At 39.7% G+C, this 27167-nt stretch overlaps 1 protein-coding gene across 2 annotated transcripts in view; it reads right to left on the bottom strand.

Moving 5' to 3' along the window:
• LOC124613679 (DDB1- and CUL4-associated factor 6-like) overlaps positions 1 to 27167 on the bottom strand; it is a 180711-nt gene that overhangs the window by 80451 nt on the left and 73093 nt on the right. Inside the window, exons 8-9 of one of the 2 annotated variants that reach the window (XM_047142399.1) lie at positions 23781 to 24180; positions 13079 to 13194 (exon numbers count right to left, since the gene is read on the bottom strand). In XM_047142399.1, coding sequence (XP_046998355.1) covers positions 13079 to 13194; positions 23781 to 24180 — 516 coding nt within the window. The remainder of the gene's footprint in view (positions 1 to 13078; positions 13195 to 23780; positions 24181 to 27167) is intronic. The other variant, XM_047142406.1, reaches the window with a different exon arrangement.

Below are 27167 nucleotides of genomic sequence, written 5' to 3'. Positions count from 1 at the left end.
TGTGTGTTAGTGTGCCCGTTTTTGGTACATTTGTAAAAGGTAGTGCATTCTGAAAACCATCCACACTCTGTACCATTTGTTTGCATACCTATCGATGACATAGCACTTCTGCCTTTCGGTTAGTTGTCTCCTTTATTCCTAAATAATAAGATCAAAGTAGCTGCACATCTATGCTAAGATAAAAAAGGGGAAACATTGTTAGCAAATATCTCGAGAAGTTCTTGACCAATTCATTTCAAATTTTTCTACGATATTATAAACATTTGGACGCACATATGCTATATATTTTTTAAACACCAATGAATACGTTTTCTGTTAAAACAAATCGCAAGAAAGAAAATGCTGTGGTGTGAAAATGTGCTGTTTCATTTTCTTTCATGCAATCAGTTTTAACTATGACAGCAGGACATTTAAACCACTAGGCAAACGGTTTCTCCCACAGATAATGTTTCTCAATGTACGTAATCTTAAACAAAAATTGTATACACAACAATGTTTTCTTTTCTCCATCGCAGCTGGTTTTAACAGAAAACCTGTATATTACGAAAGTTGTATTGATTGCTTATTGGCTTATGAATACTACTATGCAATCTGATTCATCCAAAACTTTTTAATGTTACCCATTCACAGATTAAAACTATGTGAAATAGTGTCATTAAAGCTGATATTTGCACAGATCCAGCAGTTAGAGGGATCTCTCCCATACCCCACATGAAAAACATATTTTTAAAAGGGCAACAGACACTTGCTGTGAGTTTGCTACTGCAGCATTTGTAACTGCATGAACTGACGTGAAAAGTGTATTGTTCCATCAGTTAGTGCACATTCTATAGCCATGAATCATGACCCTTTGAAAATAAAGCTTAGATATCAGCACTGATGATGTTTGATTTGTGGGGTGCTCAACTGTGCGATCATCAGTGCCCGTACAGAGTCCCAATTTTTACAATGTCCAAAGTTTCACTCAATCCAATCTAGCAACTGTCATGAATGATGATGATGTTGATGATGATGATGATGAAATGATGAGGAAAACACAAACACCCAGTCCACAGGCAGAGAAAAATCCTCAACCCGGCTGGGAATCGAACCCAGTACCCCATGATCCAGAGGCAGCAATGCTAGCCACTAGACCACGAGCTGTGGACATCAGCACTGACAATAGTGCAAATCATTTAATGCTTTCTACTTGCATCCCTAGAAAGCATCACCAGTAGTGTCCACAGGTAAACAATACGCTGCAATTGTATTGACTGATGTATACTGCTGCACTGCATTTTAGGCTGGTAGTAATGTTTACTGATTAGTGGTAGTACAATGAGTACTTCCAAGAGTATATATAAACACATACCAAACTTCATCTATTCTCAGACAACTACTGAGCTCAGAACAAGAATCACACTCTTAGTGGATTTCTGTTGTACTTAACCAAGAACAGAAAATTCAACAAATTCAATATCAATTTCCAGCCATAGGCTGCAGCTTTTTACCCTGCAGTAGGGACTTCAGTAGTATAAAAAGGAAACTAGGGAAACAGGACAGTGTGTTTACTGTGCATGATATCATAGAAGTGATTCTTACAAGATCAAGACAAGGTAAATTTCTCATTAGAGTGGCTGCTGCTTCTGAAGTACATCTACATCTACATGGATACTCTGCAAATCACGTTTAAGTGCCTCGCAAAGGGTTCATCGAACCACCTTCACAATTCTCTATTATTTCAATATCGTATAGTACGCAGAAAGAATGAACACCTATATCTTTTCGTAAGAGCTCTGATTTCCCTTATTTTATCCAGGTGATCGTTCCTCCCTAAGTAGGTCGGTGTCAACAATATATTTTCGCATTCAGAGGAGAAAGTTGGTGATTGGAATTCCATGACAAGATTCTGACGCAATGAAAAACGCCTTTCTTTTAATGATATCCAGCCCAAATCCTGTATTGTTTCTGTGACACTCTGCCCCATATTTTGCGATAATACAAAACATGCTGCCTCTCTTTGAACTTTTTCGATGTACTCCATCAGTCCTATCTGGTAAGGATCCCACACCGCGCAGCAGTATTCTTAAAGGGGACGACAAGCGTAGTGTAGGCAGTCTCCTTAGTAGGTCTATTACATTTTCTAAGCGTCCAGCAAATAAAATGCAGTCTTTGGTTGTTCATAATTGTAATATCTAGGTATTTATTTAAATTTATGGCTTTTAGATTAGACTGATTTATCGTGTAATGGAAGTTTAACAAGTTCCTTTTAACACTCATGTGGATGACCTCACACATTTTGTTATTTAGGGTCAACAGCCACTTTTCGCACCATTCAGATATCTTTTCTAAATCGTTTTGCAGTTTGTTTTGATCTTCTGATGACTTTATTAGTTGATAAATGACAGCGTCATCTGCAAACAACCAAAGTCGGCTGCCCAGATTGTCTCTCAATTTGTTTATATAGATAAGGAACGGCAACGATTTGAGCATCAGTGCTTTCTATTAGCTCTTGGAGCTCTGGTACTTACCCAACACAGCTACGACAATTTACAACTGTTATACCAATGGTTCCTGTATCTACGTTCTTCCTGTGTTCAGCCTGCACCTTTTGTGATTGAAGCCCTTCTTGTGTCTTCCCAAGACCATCTAACCTAGAAAAACAGCCCAGTCCACGCCACACAGCCCCTGCTACCCATGCAGCTGCCTTCTGCGTATAGTGGACACCTGACTTATTCAGCGGAACCCGAAACCCAACCACCCTTTGGCGTAAGTCGAGGAATCTGCAGCCTACATGGTCGCAGAACCATCTGAGCCTCTGATTCAGACCCTCCACTTGGCTCTGTACCAGAGGTCCGCAATCGGTCCTGTCGACTATGCTGCAAATGGTCGGCTCTGCTTTCATCTTGCAAGCGAGATTGGCAGCCTTTACCACTTCTGTTAGCCACTCGAAACCAGAGAGAAACTCTTCTGATCCAAAGTAACACATATCATTGGTACCGACATGAGCAACCACCTGCAGTTGGCTGCACCCTGTGCTCTTCATGGCATCTGGGAGGACCCTTTCCACATCTGGTATGACTCCACTTGGTAAGAACACAGAGTGCACATTGGTTTTCCTACCCTTCTTGTCAGCCAACTACCAATAATCCCACCCTCAATGACTGCCCGTATCTTGCAGGCTGAGTGGTTTTCTCAAACAGGACAGGCGACAGTATCTGGCTCAGCGACAGCGTCAGCCACAGACAGCACCTGGAACTTGTTAGTCAGGAAAACCGGGGAGGCCTTACGTGCGGCCGCCTGGGAAGTCTTTTGCCGCCTTCTTTGCCCTGGGGCAACATCCCACTCAACCACAGGCGAGGGGTCAGCCTCAGTGCAAGCAGCAACTGGGTTGGCCACCGGTGAGGACCGATCAGAGGACTCTGACGAGCTGGACGTCCATTAGATCCCCACGGCCGGCCCACAACAGTGGTGCCCACCCACTGCAGCCTCAAGCTGTGTAACCAAAGCTATCACAGCCTGAAGCTGAGAGTGAAGTGTCACCAACTCGGCTCACATCCGCACACAGCAATTGCAGTCCCTGACCATACTAGAGACCACGGTAAACTAAACTATGCAGATAAACAGACTATCGGCATGTGCTACGCAACTCTACTGTAGTCCCTGAGGAAAACGCCATGAACTGTGTCTAGTAATACGCAGATATTCAAAAACCTAACTACCAAAGCACTCAGGTGAAACTAAATAATTTTCCCGATTAGGAACTTGTAATATGTCACAAAGTCACTTTACTTTCCGGTGCAAATGAAAATGTGAGAACTGTGGCTATTAGATATTAAATTTACATGCAGAAACTCAAGAAACTAAACTATTAAAGAGCACAGATGATACAATAAAATTCGCTCCTGGTTAGGAACTCGTAAATGTAACAAAACAGTTACTTCCCTGTTGCTGTGTGTCTTGGTCAGCTACTACTGCCTGACTAGGCTTCAAATCATGATGACAACAGTACTACAGGAAAACCAGAATTTTGGAAGAAACTATAAGTACTGGAAGGTGACATACATATCAGCAAATTTTCGTGTTCTGTTTTTGATAACACAATAAAACGTTGTGTTACAGCTTCTACAATGTTCAATGGACTGATCAGTCATACTTTCCATCTGGGCCTTCAACATAATCTGTTGGCTGCACAAGACAAAAGTTAAATCAAGGACTTCAGAACTCCAACATATATGTCTAATGAACAGCTCCATTACCAAGGAGAAATACTGAAAATGCCTGTAAAGAACAACAGTCAAGATGATGAGTAAATAGGCTATGATCGTAGAACAATGCATTAATATTGTGAAATGTAGAAGTGTACATTTTATATTGTATGCAGTGAAGATAATGTTAATGTGATTAAAAAGAAATGTGCAAATTTAGTATTTTTTACAGGTATTTCTTTAAAAAGACTTCAATTTACAGCTTTTGAGAGTTAATTACAGTACCAAACTATAACATTAGAAATTCAATTTCTTGTCTGACATTCATATTCGTGTAATGGAACATAACCAAAATTATACTATTAAGACATGTTGTTGTTGTGGTCTTCAGTCCTGAGACTGGTTTGATGCAGCTCTCCATGCTAATCTACCCTGTGCAAGCTCCTTCATCTCCCAGTACCTACTGCAACCTACATCCTTCTGAATCTGCTTAGTGTATTCATCTCCTGGTCTCCCTCTACGATTTTTACCCTCCACACTGCCCTCCAATGCTAAATTTGTGATCCCTTGATGCCTCAGGACATGTCCTACCAACCGATCCCTTCTTCTAGTGAAGTTGTGCCACAAGCTCCTCTTCTCCCCAATCCTATTCAATACCTCCTCAATAGTTACGTGATCTACCCACCTAATCCTCAACATTCTTCTGTAGCACCACGTTTCGAAAGCTTCTATTGTCTTCTTGTCCAAACTATTTACTGTCCATGTTTCACTTCCACACATCGCTACACTCCATACAAATACTTTCAGTAACGACTTCCTGACACTTAAATCTATACTCGATGTTAACAAATTTCTCTTCTTCAGAAATGCTTTCCTTGCCATTGCCAGTCTACATTTTATATCCTCTCTACTTCGACCATCATCAGTTATTTTGCTCCCCAAATAGCAAAACTCCTTTACTACTTTAAGTGTCTCATTTCCTAATCTAATTCCCTCAGCATCACCCGACTTAATTCGACTACATTCCGTTATCCTCGTTTTGCTTTTGTTGATGTTCATCTTATATCCTCCTTTCAAGACACTGTCCATTCCGTTCAACTGCTCTTCCAAGTCCTTTGCTGTCTCTGGCAGAATTACAATGTCATCAGCGAACCTCAAAGTTTTTATTTCTTCTCCATGGATTTTAATACCTACTCCGAATTTTTCTTTTGTTTCCTTTACTGCTTGCTCAATATACAGATTGAATAACACCGGGGAGAGGCTACAACCCTGTCTCACTCCCTTCCCAATAACTGCTTCCCTTTCATACCCCTCGACTCTGGTATCTGTACAAATTGTAAATAGCCTTTCGCTCCCTGTATTTTACCCCTGTCACCTTCAGAATTTGAAAGAGAGTATTCCAGTCAACATTGTCAAAAGCTTTCTCTAAGTCTACAAATACTAGAAATGTAGGTTTGCCTTTCCTTAATCTTTCTTCTAAGATAAGTCGTAAGGTCAGTATTGCCTCATGTGTTCCAACATTTCTACGGAATCCAAACTGATCATCCCCGAGGTCGGCTTCTACCAGTTTTTCCATTCGTCTGTAAATAATTCGCGTTAGTATTTTGCAGCTGTGACTTATTAAACTGATAGTTCAGTAATTTTCACATCTGTCAACACCTGCTTTCTTTGGGATTGGAATTATTATATTCTTCTTGAAGTCTGAGGGTATTTCGCCTGTCTTGTACGTCTTACTCACCAGATGGTAGAGTTTTGTCAGGACTGGCTCTCCCAAGGCCGTCAGTAGTTCTAATGGAATGTTGTCTACTCCCGGGGCCTTGTTTCGACTCAGGTCTTTCAGTGCTCTGTCAAACTCTTCACACAGTATCGTATCTCCCATTTCATCTTCATCTACATCCTCTTCCATTTCCATAATATTGTCCTCAAGTACATCGCCCTTGTATAGACCCTCTATATACTCCTTCCACCTTTCTGCTTTCCTCTCTTTGCTTAGAACTGGGTTTCCATCTGAGCTCTTGATATTCATACAAGTGGCTCTCTTTTCTCAGAAGGTCTCTTAATTTTTCCTGTAGGCTATATCTATCTTACCCGTAGTGAGATAAGCCTCTACATCCTTACATTTGTCCTCTAGCCATCCCTGCTTAGCCATTTTGCACTTCCTGTCGATCTCATTTTTGATACGTTTGTATTCCTTTTTGCCTGCTTCAATTACTGTATTTTTATATTTTCTCCTTTCATCAATTAAATTCAGTATTTCTTCTGTCACCCAAGGATTTCTACTAGCCCTTGTCTTTTTACCTATTTGATCCTCTGCTGCCTTCACTACTTCATCCCTCGAAGCTACCCATTCATTTTCTACTGTATTTCTTTCCCCCATTCCTGTCAATTGTTCCCTTATGCTGTCCCTGAAACTCTGTACAACCTCTGGCTTAGTCAGTTTATCCAGGTCCCATCTCCTTAAATTCCCAACTTTTTGCAATTTCTTCAGTTTTAATCTACAGTTCATAACCAATAGATTGTGGTCAGAGTCCACATCTGCCCCTGGAAATGTCCTACAATTTAAAACCTGGTTCCTAAATCTCTGTCTTACCATTATATAATCTATCTGATACCTTTTAGTATCTCCAGGACTCTTCCAGGTATACAACCTTCTTTTATGATTCTTGAACCAAATGTTAGCTATGATTAAGTTACACTCTGTGCAAAATTCTAACAGACGGCTTCCTCTTTCATTTCGTAGCCCCAATCCATATTCACCTACTATGTTTCCTTCTCTCCCTTTTTCCTACTCTTGAATTCCAGTCACCCATGACTATTAAATTTTCGTCTCCCTTCACTACCTCAATAATTTCTTTTATCTCATCATACATTTCTTCAATTTCTTCGTCATCTGCAGAACTAGTTGGCATGTAAACTTGTACTACTGTAGTAGGCATGGGCTTCGTGTCTATCTTGGCCACTATAATACGTTCACTATGCTGTTTGTAGTAGCTTACCCACACTCCTATTTTTTTATTCATTATTAAACCTAATCCTGCATTACCCCTATTTGATTTTGTATTTATAACCCTGTATTCACCTGTCCAGAAGTCTTGTTCCTCCTGCCACCGAACTTCACTAATTCCCACTATATCTAACTCTAACCTATCCATTTCCTTTTTTTAATTTTCTAACCTACCTGCCCGATTAAGGGATCTGACATTCCACGCTCCGATCTGTAGAATGCCAGTTTTCTTTCTCCTGATAACGATGTCCTCTTGAGTAGTCCCCGCCTGGAGATCCGAATGGGGGACTATTTTACCTCCAGAATATTTTAGCCAAGAGGACGCCATCATCATTTAACCATACAGTAAAGCTGTATGCCCTCGGGAAAAATTACGGCTGTAGTTTCCCCTTGCTTTCAGCCGTTCGCAGTACCACGACAGCAAGGCCGTTTTGGTTAATGTTACAAGGCCAGATCAGTCAATCATCCAGACTGTTGCCCCTGCAACTACTGAAAAGGCTGCTGTCCCTATTCAGGAACCACACGTTTGTCTGGCCTCTCAACAGATACCCCTCCGTTGTGGTTGCACCTACGATACGGCTATCTGTATCGTTGAGGCACGCAAGCCTCCCCACCAACGGCAAGGTCCATGGTTCATGGGGGGAGGCATTAAGACATACATTATGTAAACTCAACGACTAAAAAAATGACACACCACAAACAAATTACCTGAATGAGATGGAAATTGGTAGATGATGTCCACCTACAGACAAACAAATGATTATAATTTCTGAAAACTTGGATGTTTCTTTGAAGAGGATAAACTTCACAAATTGAATAAGTCAATAACACATTGGTTCACCTCTGCACTTATACAAGCAGTTATTTGGCTTGACACTGATTGACAGAGTTGTTTGGTGTCCTCCTGAGGGATATCATCCCAAATTCTGTCCAATTGGCAGATAAGAACATCAAAATCCTGAGGTGGGTGAAGGGCCCTACCCATAATTCTACAAATGTTCTCAATAGGGGAGAGATCTGGTGACTTTGCTGGCTAAGGTAGGGTTTGGCAGGCATGAAGATAAGTAGTAAAAACTCTCATCACAAGCGGACAGGCATTAACTTGCTGAAATACAAGTCCAGGATGGCTTGCCCTGAGGTGTGACAAAATGGGATGTAGAACATCTTCAACATACTGTTGTGTCGTTAGTGTGCCGTGGATGACAACCAAAGGAGTCTTACTATGAAATGAAATAAAACCCTAGGCCATCACTCCTTACTGCCAGGATGTACAGGGGGCAGTATGGTACCCCACCACTGTCTGGGACATCTCCAAACATGTCTTCACTGGTCATCAGTGCTTAGTTCGAAGTAGGACTCGTCACTGAAGACAATTCCACTGATACCGAAAATTCTCATGACTGAACAAAAAGAAGACTGTGAAAATATTTGTACTGACACTTTGAATACCATTGAAAATGATCCTAATTTCTTGGAAAGAGTGATAAGACATGATAAATATTGGTTTTTCAGTTATGGTCCAGAAACTAAGAGCCAATCCATGCACTAAAAGGGCCAGCTTCACCAAGAGCAAATAAATCTCGAATGAGCACATCAAGACTTAAAGCATGATGATCCCCTTTTTTTTTTTTTTTTTTTTTTTTTTAATTCATGGAATTGTGTATCTTCACTGGTTCCTGAATGTCAAACTATTAATCAACATTACTACCTTGAAGCCCTTGCTCAACTCCCTGAGAAAACAAGGAAGAAATGACCCAAATTGTGGAATAACAAGTCATGGGTTCTGCATTAAGACAAAGCACCAGCTTGTACCGCACTGTCTGTTAAGAGGTTTCTAGTGACGTACAGCATCCCAGTGTTAGACTACCCCCTTATCTGACTGACCTAGCACACTATGATTTATCTGTTCCCCGAGGTAAATTTGCATTAAAAGGAACAAGGCTTCAGTCAGTTGAAGCAATGAAAGAAAAAGAGGCAAGTGTCACCAAGTATCTCAAAGGAAGACTTCCAGTGCTGTTTCCATCAATGGAAAATTTACATGGAGCACTGCCTGGTTCGCTAGTACAGTATATGTCGAGGTATCAAAAAATCTTCCGATTAAAACATGTGAAAATTTAGGCATCAGAAGCCCACTGCCCCCTCCCTCTCTCTCACTGCAAATGCATACAATAACAGGTGTTAAGAGATGATGAAGATGCCACTTCAAAGTTTGGTAATCCCACCATTTAATTTGTTAGATCTAAAAAAGTGATGCTTCCTCGATGATTTCACTTTACAACAATATTACTCATTGTGAATCTGAGCACAGTTAACTAATGTGAAAGTCCTCATCTAAATACTCAGGCTTATGAATCCCTATCATTGTGATCCATTTGCATTCTGGAGACTGATTCATTCTGGTAGAAAAGAAATCTGTGATGTGGACTCATAGTGACATGATTACATTACATAGACTGCATTTAGTGGACTTACCAGAGACTTTAAGCCACAACAGATCACAGACGAGTCAACTTCAACGTTCTCAGTATGGCTTTTGTGCCTTTTTCTATTTATTAGCCCAGATACAGCGCTGGCATTTGCATTCTTTCTTATCTTATCCATATACAGACAACTTGTACTTCATTAAACTTCTAAGCCACTGAAAACAAATTATAGGATTGGCATTTCTTTCTTAAGAAAGTCAGTTGGACATGAACTATGGAGGAAAGAAGAAACTGAAGAGCAATAAGATATGTGAAACAAAAAGAAGTTGTCGATCAGTTGGTGCTGCTGAGTAATGGTGGTGATGGTTATGATGTCATTCACAGCAGCAACACCATGACAAACTGGGCAATTCTCTTTCAATGGAGACATGGTGCAAACATTCTTGAAAATGTTTAAAAAAAGTATTCAGCAGAAGTTCAAAATTTGCAAATAACACAGGATGTTAAATGTATTAAATAGTTTTTCCCTCAAAGAGGGAAGTTTTTTCCCCTCAAAGAGGGAAGGTTGAAGCTTGAAGTTTCTATTACAGCATGTGGTGATACGTATCTCTCCTGAAGAGAGACTGTATCCCTATGACCATATTATCAACAAATGATACTTGCAACTGAGGATTATAAAATAAGCTATCATACATAAAAGTGTATGTATTGTCCAGGGTTGTTATTTTTTTAGGATGTGGTGAGCTCAATCACACAACAACACATCTTCAACATGGATGGTAATCACAGCAACTTCCCACAAGTAAATACCTGCTGAGACCTGGAAACAATTGTGCTGTGGATCGCCGGCTGCCTCGGAGATGGAAATGTGTTCCCAAGTGTAGAAAGAAATAACTGAAGTTCATAAAGAAGAAAGACTCTTTATTAACCTTTGCCATTTTTGCTGATCATGGTTCTGATTCGGATATGATATGTTCAGTCAAGAAAATGTTCATGTAAAAGAGTTAATGTATTTTTGAGAAAGAGACTACGAAAGTTATTAATACTCCTGAAATACTGCACGTTATTTGTTAGGGATTAGGAAATGTGGTATAGAAGTTTTTAACAGCAACACAAGAACAGAAGGATCAGAAGTCTGGGAAGAACCAAAGACCGTCATGGTAAAGAACAAAAAGAAGAACTACATTAATATTTCTATGTTAGCACACCACAGGTGTCTGCTTTTATTGACACCTAGTGAGAAATGTTGGAGAAAACTTATGATTTTAAGTTACCATGTATTTACATGGATACATTTTTTCAAGTTTTCTCCCTGTTAAGAGAAACACTGATAGTTGCTAGGTAGTATACATGACGCCAATTTGGAAGTAATTTATGCCAGTGTTTGGTTCCTGTGGATGGGCTAGCCCTGCACACCAGCTGAAGTATAAATAATTAGTATGCACCTTAAGTATGTTGTTTTAAAAAAATGCTATTTATCAAAGATAGATTAGCTACTGCTCAACCTAAGCCGGGATGGGCTTGAGTATGCATGATGATAGAGTCCATGCAGGATAGGGTAGCTGATGTGCAGTGACCAATTTTTGTTCAAAGCACTGAGCGAATTCATTCATTTGTTTGGAAGGGGGTGTGGGGGCAACAGTTGATTAGAAAACACTTGTGAGGAATAGTATCAAAAGCCTTGAGGAAATCCAAAACTACGGAATCAATTTGATAACCCCTGTCAATAGCATTCATTACTTCATGAGAATAGAGAGGTAGTAGTGCTTCACAAGAACGATTTTATCTCAATCCCTGCTGACCATTACTCAACAAATTGTTTTCTTCAAGATAATTCACTATGTTATAAAACAGAATATGTTAAAAAACTCTACTGCAAATTGATATTAGTGATATGGGTCTGTAATTCACTGGACTGCTCCTGTTTCCTTTCTTTGGTACTGGTGTGATATGTGCAACTTTCCACTCTTTAGATACAGATCTTCCGATGAGTGAGCAGTTGTGCATCATTGTTGTATCAGCTTACTCTGAAAGGAATCTGATTGATATGTAATCTGGACTGGAAGCCTTGCCCTTATTAAGTGATTTAAGCTGCTTTGCTACACTGAGTATATCTACTTTTAAGTTACTCATATTGGCATTTGTTCTAGATTCAAATTCTGGATTATTTTCTTCATGCTCTTTGGTGAACAAGTTTTGGAAAACCATATTTAGTAAACTTCCTGGCAGATTAAAACTGTGTGCCCGACCGAGACTCGAACTCGGGACCTTTGCCTTTCGCGGGCAAGTGCTCTACCAACTGAGCTACCGAAGCACGACTCACGCCCGGTACTCAACAGCTTTACTTCTGCCAGTACCTCGTCTCCTACCTTCCAAACTTTACAGAAGCTCTCCTTCTGGAAACATATTTAGTAAATCTGCTTTAGTGGCACTGTCATCAGTGACACAATTGGCATTTCCCCAACAGAACATCCTGCAACCCTCATCACTACCTCTCCCCCCACGTGTGCCTTGCCGTCTGCGCAGACAGGCTATTTTGGCATCACTTTCCGCTAGTGACATCAACTAAAAGATGATAGGAACAATTTTACAACAGAGGCTTCGTATGTCACACAGAAAAGAATGTGGTGGGAGGCTATAGGTCAGCAAACACACAAATTGGCAAAGAACATGAAAGTTTCTAATGGGAGGCTGCAGAAATCAGTACTGGGGACAGTCAACAGTTACAGTACAAACATTATCAGGATAGAAAATTTTGCAGAAGGATTGCAATGAATCCTGTACAAACTACAACTGGTAAATCAATTACACACAGAAAGGGTTGGCAATAAGTTATAAATTTTATGATTGTTAACAATAAAGGTAGGACTTAATCATAGTGAATTACTGTAAGTGATTAAATGCCATTTAATTTTTTTGAGAGAGTCTATACATACAATATCTAGATATGGGAATCAAAGAAATATGCTGCTGTCAATAAGATCCAACATGACAGCTGTAATATTAACATGTTCAGTGTCATTCATAAATTATAAGGAATGTGTATTTTTCTCTCCACTGAAAGAATTGCCACAGAAACATGCACTGGAAACTACTGGATAATCCTGGCACAGAAAGAAAACAAAGGCTTGATCTTCCAATATGATGGGTTCCCACTATATTGCTCCATAAATGTCAGGAACAATTGGAATTATAGCTTGCATCAACTGCACCTAAGAGTCATGCAAAAACGTAGACATTCTCTCTTTGAAAATTTGATAAGATCATGAGATTAACTTAAGAGATATTGAAAATACATCTCTACAAAATTAACACTCTTTATTTTAATTAAGGAACTGAATCAGTTAATCAATTATATTATTTAAATTTTGCTTGCAGTGATCTTCTTATTCACACTAACTAAATACTTATTCTAATTACTTTCACATGCAAATGTAAAAAAAAAGTCTTAGCATATATTTTACCTATTGCGGTAGGCGATCTTTCACGTGCAAGTTCATCGCCCACACCTAATGAGATTGTACCACTTGACGAACTTTTGTCAGAGTACACAAGGCGAACAGCAGGTTCAACGCCATGTCTGTAATAAACACACCACAGATGTTTCAATGGCAGTGGAATGTGGAGAACACAAATGTGACAACATACTGTTGCAATAAAACATGCAGGGATAACATTACTTGCCATTCGTATCCACACCATTATGATAAAAAAGAGCATTTATACCAATAGCATGACTCAAGTGTGTAGAGAAGGTTTTGGAGAACTTCCACAATGTTTTACACACACACACACACACACACACACACACACACAAAGTGCACATGAGAGCTAAGTTAGAGAGTGAGAGTGTATCTGTGTCTTTGTGTGTGCGTGTGTGTGTGTGTGTGTGTGTGTGTGTGTGTGTGTGTGTGTGTGCGTGAGAGAGAGAGAGAGAGAGAGAGAGAGAGAGAGAGAGAGTTCTGGTGTGAGAGAGAAATGGCAGGGCAGGAGGTTAACCTTTTGACTGCTTCCTATGAGATTTCAAAGTCACCATCCATATACTGCTTTGTCACACACCTCACCATGCAATGAGTGCTGAATAATTTCAATACACTCACCATTAATATTCTAATGCATTAATCCAGACCCGATTTACAGTGGATAACAATTAGTTCTAATTTTGGTCACCAGGTACAAATCTGGCACTGTGAATATACGAAAGACACATAGAAATGTTTCTGTATGTAATGAATTAGGAACGAGATATGGGGAGAAAAAGTCAAACAAGTGAGAAAGACATAATGTTAATTTTATTATTGACTGCCACTAACACAATTTGTTCAATATGAGCACCGGAGATGTTGATGAATCTTGCATCCATAAAATGACATGATCAACAGTTGCTCACAGTGGTTCTCGTTGAATCTGAGCAACATATTCCTGTGTACCGGCCTTCGGATCAGGTAGAGACCGAATGTGTGTCTTGTAAATGGGTTCTTTTAGGTATCCCGACGACCAAAAGTCACACGGAAAACCTCGAGATAACACACGCATGGAAGTTTTCACTAATCATATCTTTCACTGGGTGGGCGACATGAGGTGTTGGCCAAATTTTGCATGAAAACAGTGAGTTCCACAGAGTTCTGCTCTTCCATTGTAGGAATCACATGCTTGTACAAAAAGGTGTCAATAACATGCAGACAACATGGTACACCTGACAGGCTCTCTGGGTGTATTCTCCTTAAAGAAGAATTAACTGAGAATAAATATGCTTGAGTATCCATACAGCACTGTCACATATGGCCAAGCAGTGGCTCTTTGTGTACAACATATGGTTTATTCACTGCACAGTGTATTCACTGCATTGTGTAGAGTAAAATGTTTCTCATCACTCAACAGAATATTGCTCAGCATATGTCATCAACTTCAGTTTGTGCCAGAAATTGAACAGTAAATTCAGAATGTTGCTGGGGATCTTGAGGTCTCAGTTGCTGCACTGTCTGGCTCTTGCACGGGTATCAGTGTAAAATCAATCACAAAACTTTCAATACTGTTGACCATGGGATGGACAATTCTTGTGATACTGCATGTGCACTAGCATTACCCAAGGCACGTGCTTCATGGCCAGTTACAGCAGCAGCAACCTCATCAACAACTTCCACCAGGATAGGACACCTTCTTCTTCCAGGAGCCACATCAAGCTCACCTGTGTTTTTTGACCTTTCAGTCAGTGATACTCTCTCAATGCAGCACTGTCACTTCTGCTGTTCACATAAAACAGTTTCATTAACAAAGCATGGTCTCGTCTCCATAGCCATACTTTTCTCACACATTGTGGTCAAATGACAGCATGCATGTCACACCATCATACAAACAGCATACAGCACTAGATTTCCATCTGGTGGCCACAACTGTAAATAATTTGTTTTCCAGCATAAATCAGTTCCGCACTAATGAATTAGCATATCTACCAAGCTTCATTGTGATAATTACAGCCCACACTGGTCCTTCATAAATAGCAGAAATGTAATTGCATGCACATGGTATTTGCAATATCTGCACTATCTACTGTAGTTTTTCATAGCAACATAGTCTGTCAGGAAGCACAAAATACAGAACTAACAGAAACAACAGGATGAATACTGCGATCTCAGTATATTGAAATGCCACATGTTGTATTTATACCCAGGCCGCTGAAACTTTGCACTTGACATATGCATCTCAAGCTGACAGTATAACAGGTTAATAAATGAAGAACATGAAGCACAAGCACTAAACGTGGGACGTGAACCAATCCCTGCAGCACTATCGCAGCTGGTCGTAACGTCAAAGTTCCCGCGTTGCTGGCTTTATTTGGGCTGAACAAAAAACAATGCATGTTGTAGGTAGATTCTATTAAGTGCTTGCATTGAACTGTGTTTTATTTGCTGTTATTTATAAAATTCTGATACTCAAAAAAAATTCGCGACAATTCTTTGGGTCAAGGTGTGTCACTAGACAGGGAGGCGTTAAAGTTACTACAGAGAGCTCATGAGTCTTACAAGCAAGAGAAAGAATATACATGTATTCATGGACAGCCATCAGTTCCTACCAATAAAGATGTGCAACGAACATCAAAAGTTTGCAAAAGTTTAAAGATGTAGACATGAACCGTAATGATCCCAAGCCGTCTGGATCACATTATATATTTTTAGCAACTCACGATTCATGGGAAGAAGAAAAAGCAGCCTCACCCTGTCACTGAGATTCTGTCAAGACTGGTGCAACTGGCATGCATACTTATGCTTACTACAGCAGGAAAGACTATCCTACAGTAGCAAACTTACTAGTGTCATTAAAAGAAAGTGAACTTTTCAGGAGTGGGAAAACGCTGCTCAATTTGTGCTGGAAAGAAGGACTTCTGTTACAAAACCACTTCTTATATATAGTGTCATTGCTCAATAGTTTACATTTATGAAATGAAACAGAAAACAGTATTGTCTGTTATGTGTATGAACACTGCAGTTGCAACATCACTACTGCAGTATAGGCAACCTAGCTTAATGTAATGAGAACTGTCAAGTGCAATGTTTCACTGGTGCAGGTATGAAGCACATTATAAATTATGGTGAAATCCCTGCAAAAACACCAACATCAAATTGATAATGAAGTTGTATAATGGACAGTGAAATGCCACTCTCAAGCTCAGAGTATATGTTAAGGTGTGCTGACCTCATATCTGACCACAGCTAAATGTTAACAGAGTATACATCTCAAAACTTCCACAACATTCAATCACACTACAGCCACGTGGGCACTGAACTGCTGTAGCAGAGCCGCACAGTCAAAAGGTTAAGAACAGTCATACAAATCTGAAAGATGTAGATGCACACAGGGAGGTGACTAGTACCTACAAAAGGAAAATCAGTGGGGTATGAGCCATTAGAGAAACTGCCAAGAAAATACTAACGGAGATACATGAAGATCCAGAGATAGAAAAAGGGATACGGAAAGGAAGATCTGAATGAGTCAGAATGGTATAAAAAAGTACCAAGGTATGGAGGAAGGAGAGAGGGTAAAAATGGGCAAAGAAACAGTACTCACGCACACTAAGACCACAGGTGCTCCTGAAGCAAAGAACACTTGCTATAAGAAAATCAGAGAAACTGCCAAAGCAATATTTCACTGCCTTCCGAACTTGCATAACATCCTTGTCCATCCCTACGTGGCTAAGGCTTCCAACCCCAACCCAGCAGACCATAATCCCTGCAGAAGACCCAGGTTCAGGAACTGTCCCATACATAAATCTACCACCTCCAACTCTAGTGCTATGCATTTCCTGCAATGTCAAAGGTAAAGGCCAAATATGAAAGCAGTCAATCAGCTACCAACAGCACAGCAATCATTATACAGTGTTCTATTTGGGTATGACAATGAAATGATTATCCACCAGACTAACAAATGACCAATACCAAACTATGGCCAAGGGTCAATCAAGACAACCCAGTTGTGGAGGTCATTGCTCAGCTACTCAAAATGCATGCAATTTGGATCCCCACCCCTCAACAACCGTTCTATTGGAGTGTATGGAATCATCCTGCAACATACTCTTCATTTCCACAATCCTCCTCACCTCAGTCTCCATTCTCCTGTTAACATCTCATTCTAAAATTCTGCTCCATCTGACGTGTCTGAACTACGATTATCTCAACTGTATCTTCCCAACCTTATCTCTGTTTCTCAATACGGAACCTCCTCCTCTCCCTTAGAGTAATTTCTGTGATTTTCTGGACGGTCTCTTACTATGGTCTCTATATGCTTGTGTTGGGGTCAGCAACTTCCCTTGTGTGCATGTACATGTTCAACACCATCACAATCCCTCAAAACTTCTTTTTATTACTGCCCCTCCTCTCTCTCTCTCTCTCTCTCTCTCTCTCTCTCTCTCTCTCTTGCCCATGCCCCATCAATGACTCCAATGTACAATACCACCAAGCAAAGTTCATTACTTGCATACTTTTGAGTACTGTCTGACCTGTTAGATGCCTTCTGATCAGTAAAAGGTCAGTAGAGTACAAATTACTCACCAGTTCTCCTACACAGTCTATGGGACTAGGCCAGTATAAGGAGGGATTTCTGGCACAGGATGACCCCATAGCAGAGCAGAAGTAAATATATTGTCTGGTTAATACACAGATGTTCCCTCAGGGAGTTCAATTACCATATGTTAGGTAAAAAAAAAGTCATCAAAAATTTGCTGAATTATTGTATCAGACACTGTCATGTAAATAAATCACTCCATATACACCCACTGCTACCAACATAGACTGCTGACATCAAGCATAACAGTATCACCATAGTAAGTAGTTCAAGCCATGCATGCACATAACCATTCACAGAATGGAACAAAATCTCATAACTTGTCAAATAAAATACCTCTCTCTACCTCTCAATTACCATGCAATTTGCAAGTGACTTCACTGACAGATTCCTGTGACATGTAGGTGACCCAGTGGGTACCTGCTGGAGTAGTTCATTTATTATGGAGTGTGTAGTACATGGCCATCAACATACTGTTGACACTTTGACCATTATTATAGTGGAGGTCAGTTGCTCTACAGAGCTGCAGCAGCATCAACTGGTTGTATTGGTCCCCGAATGCTGCACTTGACATGGCCATCAACTCTGCCTGCCCTTCGTATTTCTTCTGTCACTAATTTGTTTACATACATCATTTCTAACAATTTCAATCTCGGCTCTGGGGCTCTTGAGCAAACTGCAAGAGCTCTCTAACACCCTACAAGTGCAGTCATTTAAGAGACTGGGGCACTCTCTCTCCAAATTCCAAAATCTGTCCATTATTAAAGATTGGAAATATTTTCATTGTGTCATACTAAATTATTAACACTGTCACTAAGTATTATGTAGATGTACACTGTTCCATCAGAGAAATACCATGGCCACACAGCTGAAATTACAGGTCATAAGAGTGATGGTAATTCAGTAATCGTTCTGTTTAAACTTCAGTAAGGACACACAAAGTCCACAGACAACTTCTGCACTTGCACACACTCTCCATCATCACTGGATGTTTAATTAACAGGGAAGAGCTACTCAATAAATACCTAACTCTTACCACAAATTTTATTGCCAGATGCACCAATACTGCCACAAAATATTTAGTTTCTTCAATACTGATTGACACTCCCCCTCTAACTCCTGCGAAGTAGCAGTTTGAAATGTGCGTCGATGTATTCCTACATTACAGATACCAACCATTTCTTAGATCGTCTGAAATCTGTGTCCGTCCACAACACACTTTGCTTTTCAGCATTGATGCCACCTCTGTCTATACCAACATCCCCCACGTACATGGTCTGTCTGCTGATGAACATTTCCTTAGTCAACACCCACCCGATTCCAAACCCATGACATCCTTCTTGCTCACCTTAATCAACTTCACACTTACTAAAAATTACTTCACCTTTGAGGGACAGACATACAAACAGATCAGGGGTACGGCCATGGGAACCAGGATGGCTCCTTCCTTTGCCAACCTTTTCATGGGTCACTTGGAGAGGGCTTTCCTGGGATCCATTAGCCTTCATCCCCTGATTTAGTTTAGATACATTGATGACAGCTTTGCCATATGAACTCATGGTGAGGATGACTTGTTAAAATTCCTGGAATCTATAAATACCTTCTCCCAAATAAATTTCACACGGTCTTATTGCAAATCCCATGCCACTTTCCTTGATGTTGATCTCATTTTCAGGAAAGGCCAGCTACACTCCTCTGTCCACATTAAACCTACTAATAAACAATAGCAGTTACATTTTGATAGCTGCCATCTTTTCCATGTTAGATGTTCCCTTCCAAACAGCCTTTGCATTTGAGGCAAACATATCTGTTCGGATGCAGACTCTTTACAGCAACACACAACCAGTCTCACATCAGCCTTCACTGGACGTAATTACCCCACCAGCCTTCTTCAGAAGCAGATTTTCTAGGCCATCACATCCAATTCTGGTACTGCTGATCCCTTCAAAACACAACTTATGCCACTTGTAACTCAGTATTATCCTGGTCTTGAACATATTAATCAGCTACGTCAACAAGGCCATGATTTCCTAAAATAATGCCCTGAAATGAGATCCATTCTGTCTGAGATGTTGCCCACCACAACAGAATAGCTTTTTGTCGTCCTCCCAATATCCGCAACATCCTTGTCAGACCACATGCTCCTTCTGTACCCATCTCACTACCCTATGGCTCTGACCCCTGTGACCATCCCTGCTACAAGACTTGCCCCATGCACCCTCCTACCACCACTTATTCCAGCCCTGTAACTGACAAAACATTTACTATCAAATGGAGAGCCACATTTGAAACAACACATCATGTACCACCTGTTATGTGAACAAAGTTCGGCCTTTTACATCGGACCCAGTTATTGGTCAGGATGAATGGGCACAGGAAGAGAGTGTATAGTGGCAACACATGCTCTACAACGTGACAGTCATGACCTCAGTGCCTGTTTCACCACACACACCATCTGGATTCTTCCCCCGAGACACCAGTTTCTTGGAACTTCACAGGTGGGAACTTGCACTACATGTCCTTGGTTCTTGCCATCCACCTGGCCTTAATTTACATTAATTCCTTCCGTCTCAGCATTTCTTCACAGTAACTATTCCTTTCTGCACTCCATTTTAATTTTCTAAATCTCTTGTTTTCTGATCTGTCTATTTTTCGCCTTCCTCCCTCCCACCTCTCTTACACACAATGCACTTAGCTCTTCACTCTTATTAACTCATGCACAATGTTTTATTAGTAATCTCTGTCTTACTTATTATCCTGTCTTCCACCTTTAAGCTCTCAAGTTTTCAAATCTCATCCAGTGCAGTTCCCAACACTCAGTCTCTCCTCATCCTATCCAGTAAGTCTTCCCTGACCTGGGGTTCTGGGTGACGTTTCTGAACTGTACCCCGTTTGCTAAACCTTTCCAGTCCTTCTCCTTCACCCTTCCCTTTCAACTCTTCTGCCAGAAGAAGGAGCCACTGGCTCCAAAAGCTTGTAAAAGTTAAACCTTTTTGTGTTTTTGTTCTCCTGTCGCCACTTGGTGAGTAGATTTTTTATCTATGCATTTATGACGTATTTGTGAAGATAGACTATAGTAACATCTACCACCACCAGACAGTGTTGCTGCTTCCCACAGGTGGCACACTGTAACAGCACTTCTTCTGGCTTGCAAGTACACTGGTGAACATCTATAACACAACACAGAAGCAGACAAGCACGGGCAACAGTGGACAGTGTGGTTTCTCTGGGGGGAATGAATGACTGCCTCACATATCTGCAAGAGGTTAGTAGTCATATGTAGGGAAACAGCACCAAGTCACAGATCTGTGTTTTGTTGGGTCTCAGATTTCAGGGATGGTAATGGCTGCTGAAAACAGCAAGAGCACTGGGCGTCCAGCAACTGCACACAAACCAAAAAATGTCCAGCGTGTCAATAATTTCATAATAGGAGACATCCAAATCACATTTGATAAACAAGAGAAGGCAACAGGTCTATCATGGGGAATCCTCCACATTGTCATCCATGATGATTTGAAGATGAAGAAGGTGATGACACAATGGGTGCCCCATTCCCTCAAAACTCCACAGAGACAGAAGCGTGTGGAGATATGCCAAGAGCTGGTGCAGTGCAGATTCAGCTGAGTTCCTTGACTACCTGTTCACCATCAGTGAATTATGGTTCTTCCATCAGACTTCAGAAAAGAAATGCCGGTCTATGTCATGGTCACAGCTATTCATGCAGAAACAAATGGCGACTATGTTCTGGGATAAGGAAGGGATAATTCAGGCAGACTGGCTTCCTCCCACTACAACTCTCATCAGTGATCGGTACTGCAGTCCACTGCAGTGACTCTGTCACCGCATTCAACACCACCACCACGGAAAAAAGAACTGTGGCATTCTGGTCCAATACAACAATGTGCGGCCACTTGCCAGTTGCCATACCATTGCCACTGTGCAAGACCTATGGTTTAGTGCACTGTCACATCCTCCATATTAGCTGGATCTGTCTCCTAGTGACTATGCCCTATTCGACACAATGAAAGAGATCATGTGGTAAGAAGATCACTATAGACAATGAACTTCGTGCAGTTGTCCACCAGTGGTGACAGGATAAGGTATATGTTTGTTCCGTAAATGGTTCCTGTGAGCACAAAAATTTGTAGAGCCAATCATCTGTGACTGTCTCAAGTAATATTTTTGAAGAGTATAACAACAATGGAAATTCCTTTTCAGAAAAGTACATAAAATAAGGAAAAGGCAACTAGTCACCTATAGTTGACTGATGGGTTGTGTGTAGAAAAAAGCAACAAAAAAACTGTTCACTCCAGCTTTTCAGCTCTTGCTCTTTCTTTAGCTAAAGTACACACATTCACAAGCACAACCACTTTGATGCCCAAACACACACTCCTGCAATGAGACAGAATGTGTGTACTTCTCCTGCTGGAGAAAGAGCAAGAGGTCAAAAGCTAGTGTGAATGCTGTTTTCGGTGGTGTGTTTCTACGCACTAAACATCAGTTCACTATACATGATTGGTTTCCTTTCTCTTATTTTATGTAGTTTTTGAGTGATATATTGCCCTAAATATGTTGAATTCTATAATAAATGAAATTTCAAACAGCGACCTGGCAGAAATCGTACTGTATCCATCAAAGTTATTTAACAATTCCTTAACAATGATGACATCAGAAACATGCTATTAAACAATCATGGTTTTTTTCTTAGCTAAAGAGTTGCTTTTGCCATGTTGAACTACTGTGCAGAACTGTGGCAATTATGATATAATACTAATTTGTCATTGTAACAATATTATGAAAAGGAAAGTTGCTACTCACCATATAGCGGAGATGCTGAGTAGCAACTTTCCTTTTCATAATATTGTTACATTCCATCCTGGGTTTTCCATTGTTTGATTTGCCATTATGTGTGAACTCTGGGCAAAGGTGAGTCATTTATATCTTAGGACAGCAGAAAGAGGAGATTGTTTTATATCATTTGTACATGGTGTTTATCAAGTTTGTGAGGAACATAGTTGCCCAGTTTCTTGGCCCTTACGAGATGCCAAAAACCTGTGCTTCATTTGTTCCTTAGTTTAGTGTAGATCAGAGAGGATTTTTTTAATTGATACACACAAACACAATCTGCTACCATGAATTACATCATAGAATTCCTTCTCTCTTTCAGCCCCCCACCACTCCCCCTCCGCTCCTACTCAACTGCAAAGTGGTAAATTTGAAATTTGTAGATGTATAGCTCTCACACAGAGATTTCAGAAATGTTAGACACTTCTGTGGCCATTCATGTAGGTGGTGTTCCATCTTCTTGATTCAAAATAAATAAAGGTATATTACCAAACTGCTTCAGACATAGTCACAAGCTGATAAAAACAGTACTCTTAAAATGGAAAACAGTAATATTAAAATGGCTGATGCACGTAATTATTGGAGATAAAGTATAACAATTGCTATCTCACACATCAAAAATGGATTATATTAAAGTGTATTGTATGAGTTCTCTAAGAAAGATCTTTGCACATGGAAGGTAGGAATGAAGCACTGGCAGAGTGAAGCTCCAAGTGTAACTGAGACGCATTCTCTTCTGATTCAATTGATAGTGTTATCTATGAAAAGCAAATATCTCATGTTTGAGACTTTTATACAACACAATGTTTTAATCCATCAGACACCACAAACTCTGCATCAAATTGAAAGTTTCACTCTAAATGGATGCTTAGTTTTAAAAATGAATCTAAAAAGCAAGAGGAGATGCCACCGAATTCGGGTAACATTTTTGAAGATTCCACTAAATATGACTCCTATATCTTTCAATTAATTTTCAGATCACTACTTGTCTGTTTTCTCTTAAGTTTTAGTCCTTTACATAAAAAAAATCCCAACAAGAAATGTAGTAATGATAATTATCAAGCAACAAAATGTGACAGCACTGTCAGTAATATGATAAATTTGAATCCACTCGGCACAGATTTATGGTCACCTTTTATGGCAGGAGTAGAACACCTTTCACCAATTAAATGCTTTTACAGTTCTTTAGTCTTTGACTAATACTTTCTCAGTGAAGCAATTACAATAAGAAAACAAAATATCTGTTACTAAAGTATTATGTACCTCTCTATGAAGCCATCTCTCATACATGTTAGCTGATCCTGTAAGTTGCTGATCTTATTCTGTAGAAGAGCTGCATCTGGAGCTTCTTCAGATGAAGTGCTGTCACTGGGCTGTGGCTCTTCAGTTTCTGCTGGTGTCGCAGCAGAGCTGCTGCCTTCTTGTCCTGACGGAGTGGGTGATGTGGCACCAGCAGCAGAGCTGGAATCAGGCTGTGCTGGATCAAGAGAGAGTGCCGAGAAGCGCCGTTCAGCAGGCTCTCCAGCTCCACCCTCCAACGAGTCTTCGCCACCACCACTCAGAGCAGCCCGCGTTGCAGGGTCATTGAGCATGCGTGACAGGACATCTGTCATCCGCTGCATTAAAGTTGCATGGAGTGTTGGGCGTGCCTGTGCTACTTCTGCTAAGTATGAAAAACACAAGCATTACATAAGTATATTATTCTTAAAGTGAGAACTAAAAATTGAATAACCGCTTCAGTTACAAAAGCTGTACTGGAGACATATATACTGCACAACTAATAGTTTAAAGAAGTAAAAATCCATAGCCTTTATAAAAATTTTGAGCATGATAAATATCACTTATGGCTAGAGAAAGAGGAGGAGAAGATATAATTAGTTTGGGTGCATGGCATCCAGGTCTTTAGTGCCTGTATGTAAATCAAGAGACAAGTCTGGTTAAAAATGATAAAATCATGCAAAGAAAACTGAGACTGGATTACTTTCTTTGAAACAACTGTAACAGATTCTACCTGCTTACAAAGATTGACAATCACCATCCTTTCCAGAATGAATTATCACTGTGCAGAAATGTGTGCACTGCTATGAAACTTTATGGCAGATTAAAATTACATACCGGACCAGAATTCGAACACTGTACCTTTGCCATGTCATTGTCCTACTGCTCTTCCATTACCTATTCTTCAGTGAAGACAGCTTTCCTTTTTCACACAATTTTCACCACAGTATGAGATTTTTGTTAAATGCATATTTCAAGAGTAGTGGATTCAACAAGTATTTTGTAGAACACTGATTTTGATTTGTACACCGAAAACAAAGAGATTTTTTAGTTTGAATTTACACTGACTTTGGTAAAACCATCAGCTTGATTAAATCTATCCAATTAAGTTTTCCTCTGCTGCTATTTCACTAGTAATACTCTAGAAACAGCATTAGTGGTGGTGGTGGTAGTAGCAGTAGCAGCAGTAGTAGTAGTAGTAGTAGTAGTAGTAGTAGTAGCAGCAATAGCAGCAATGGATTTGTCTTGCTCTTCTGGCAACTGCTATCAACAATGTAAATGTTGGCCACAATGTAACTAAATTTCTTTCGTGCAGTGGTAATGACTGGTTCTCCTGCTAAATGCCTGTACTGAACACTGTTTCGAACCAGTTTATCAACCAATATACACACAAATGAATCAGTAACCTTGGAATGCTTATTTCCGTAAAAGTGATTTTGCAGCTGTTTGCATGCCAGAATATCATGCTAAAGTAAAAGTCTTCTGTTTAAAACAGTTATAAACAATTAATTAATTTAATTAATAAATTAACTGCAAGTGGCTCAACAGCCAGGTGTAGCATTATCAGCACACAGAAGAGGTGAAACAAGAACTACCAAATGTACGCAACAGCTTTTACAAAAACCAGCATTCTGTACAAACTGATGTTTTTGCACAGACAATAGTTAGTTAACTGATTCAGGAGGCACTTAATAGGAGGACCTATAACCACAGATGTTCCTCCCTCAGACATTCAGTTACTTATGGATCCCTACATGATTGTATTGATGCTGATGTCAATAATTTCAAGCATTTATCATTCTAATAGAAACACCTATAATACAAACTGTAATTATAACTACATTTTCATTTAAAACTTAGATCTAGTGGAGTGACTAAAAACTAATGTGTCTCAAGAGTACCAGCCCCTGTCAATCAGAGTAATGCAAAGAACAAAAGGAACAAAATGTAATCTACCAATCGAAACACCAAACACAACACTGCTTGCAAAATGTATTTAAGCTATTTTATAAATAAAAATAACCTAAGTGGTGTCCTAATATGCACAAATATAATATCAACTGAGGAATGTGAAAAATTGCATATCGTTTCCATCAAGGATGGATTTCTACGTATATGCCTTTATTAATAAATGTTAATGACCTCCAATGATACTTTAGTAACCAGGCAAAAATGTGTTGGCCACTGATGTAAACATTCTGGTCGCATTCTAACTTTGCACAACAGAATTTAACAAATTAAATAAAAGATAGAAAGGTGTACAAACAGTTTCAATTAACAAATTTCATTAATTTCAGATTGTGAATAATAATAGAAAAGGTTATGAAAATTAGGTTACTGTCCCAACAATCAAGTAAACCACTGCATGTCCCAGTAAAAGAGTGTTTCATCAATTATGAAGTCATTAGAGACAGGTAAGTTCCTACAAAAATTAAAAATTAATAACTAGCCACAGCAGTAAAAGCTATTTATTAAAAACAGTGGCTGGCAGCTGTTTTTTCTTTTTAACTTTTTATAAGAATTAACATGTACCTCTAAATACCCATGCTCTTACCATGTAAATTTTCAATAAAATAGTGCCAGTATGGTAAGGAAAGCTTTTGTGAAATGTAATTTAGGAGTAATGTAACTCCATAACCAGATCCAGAGGGTTACGCAGTCCCAACTGGCTGCTGTATGATCCTCTGCCATGTGACATCATTCAGAGGTAGTATGGAGGAGCATGGGGTCAGCACACCACTCACCCAACATCTGACACCTTTCCAGATGTTGGAGTCGCTACATCTTATTTAACCCTTTTGCAGGCATATTTTTTGTAGCAACTCAGCAAAGATTTTTTTCTACCCTATTACAATTGTGATCAAATGAATATATCTGTTTCTTGATAATTTTATTATTGTGATTTAAGAGCAAACACTATGGTGGTACATACATAATCAAGGCACCTTTGTGAGGTATTAAAACTATGGTGGTAAATGGGTTTCACACTTCCCTTTTGTCAGCTGTGTTGCCATTACATGTAAAGAAATAATGAACAGTGATTTTTGTTTTCATTTTATGTTTTCTTTTACTTTATTTAACAAATATTGTTTACTGATAATAAAATTTACTTACCACAATGTACAAACAATCATCGAAACTTTACCATGCAATAAAGGTATGAGCTGATCTACGTCACAATAATGTATACTGCATACATGAAGCAATGCATTCCGATAACAGTAGTGATCCCACAACAAACAGAAATTGATTGTTGTAGCAGTTTTCAAACAGCTGGTGCAGTGTACTACCACAAGATACCAGACATGGACAGAGGTGGTAACACATATTCCCAAAAGCTTTGGGATACCCATAAGTTGGTGGTAAATATGT

This window comes from Schistocerca americana, chromosome 1 (assembly GCF_021461395.2).
Source record: "Schistocerca americana isolate TAMUIC-IGC-003095 chromosome 1, iqSchAmer2.1, whole genome shotgun sequence".
NCBI classification, from domain to species: Eukaryota; Metazoa; Arthropoda; class Insecta; order Orthoptera; family Acrididae; genus Schistocerca; species Schistocerca americana.
The sequence above is the reverse complement of the archived record's forward strand: the minus strand, read 5'-3'. Positions and strand labels throughout refer to the sequence as shown.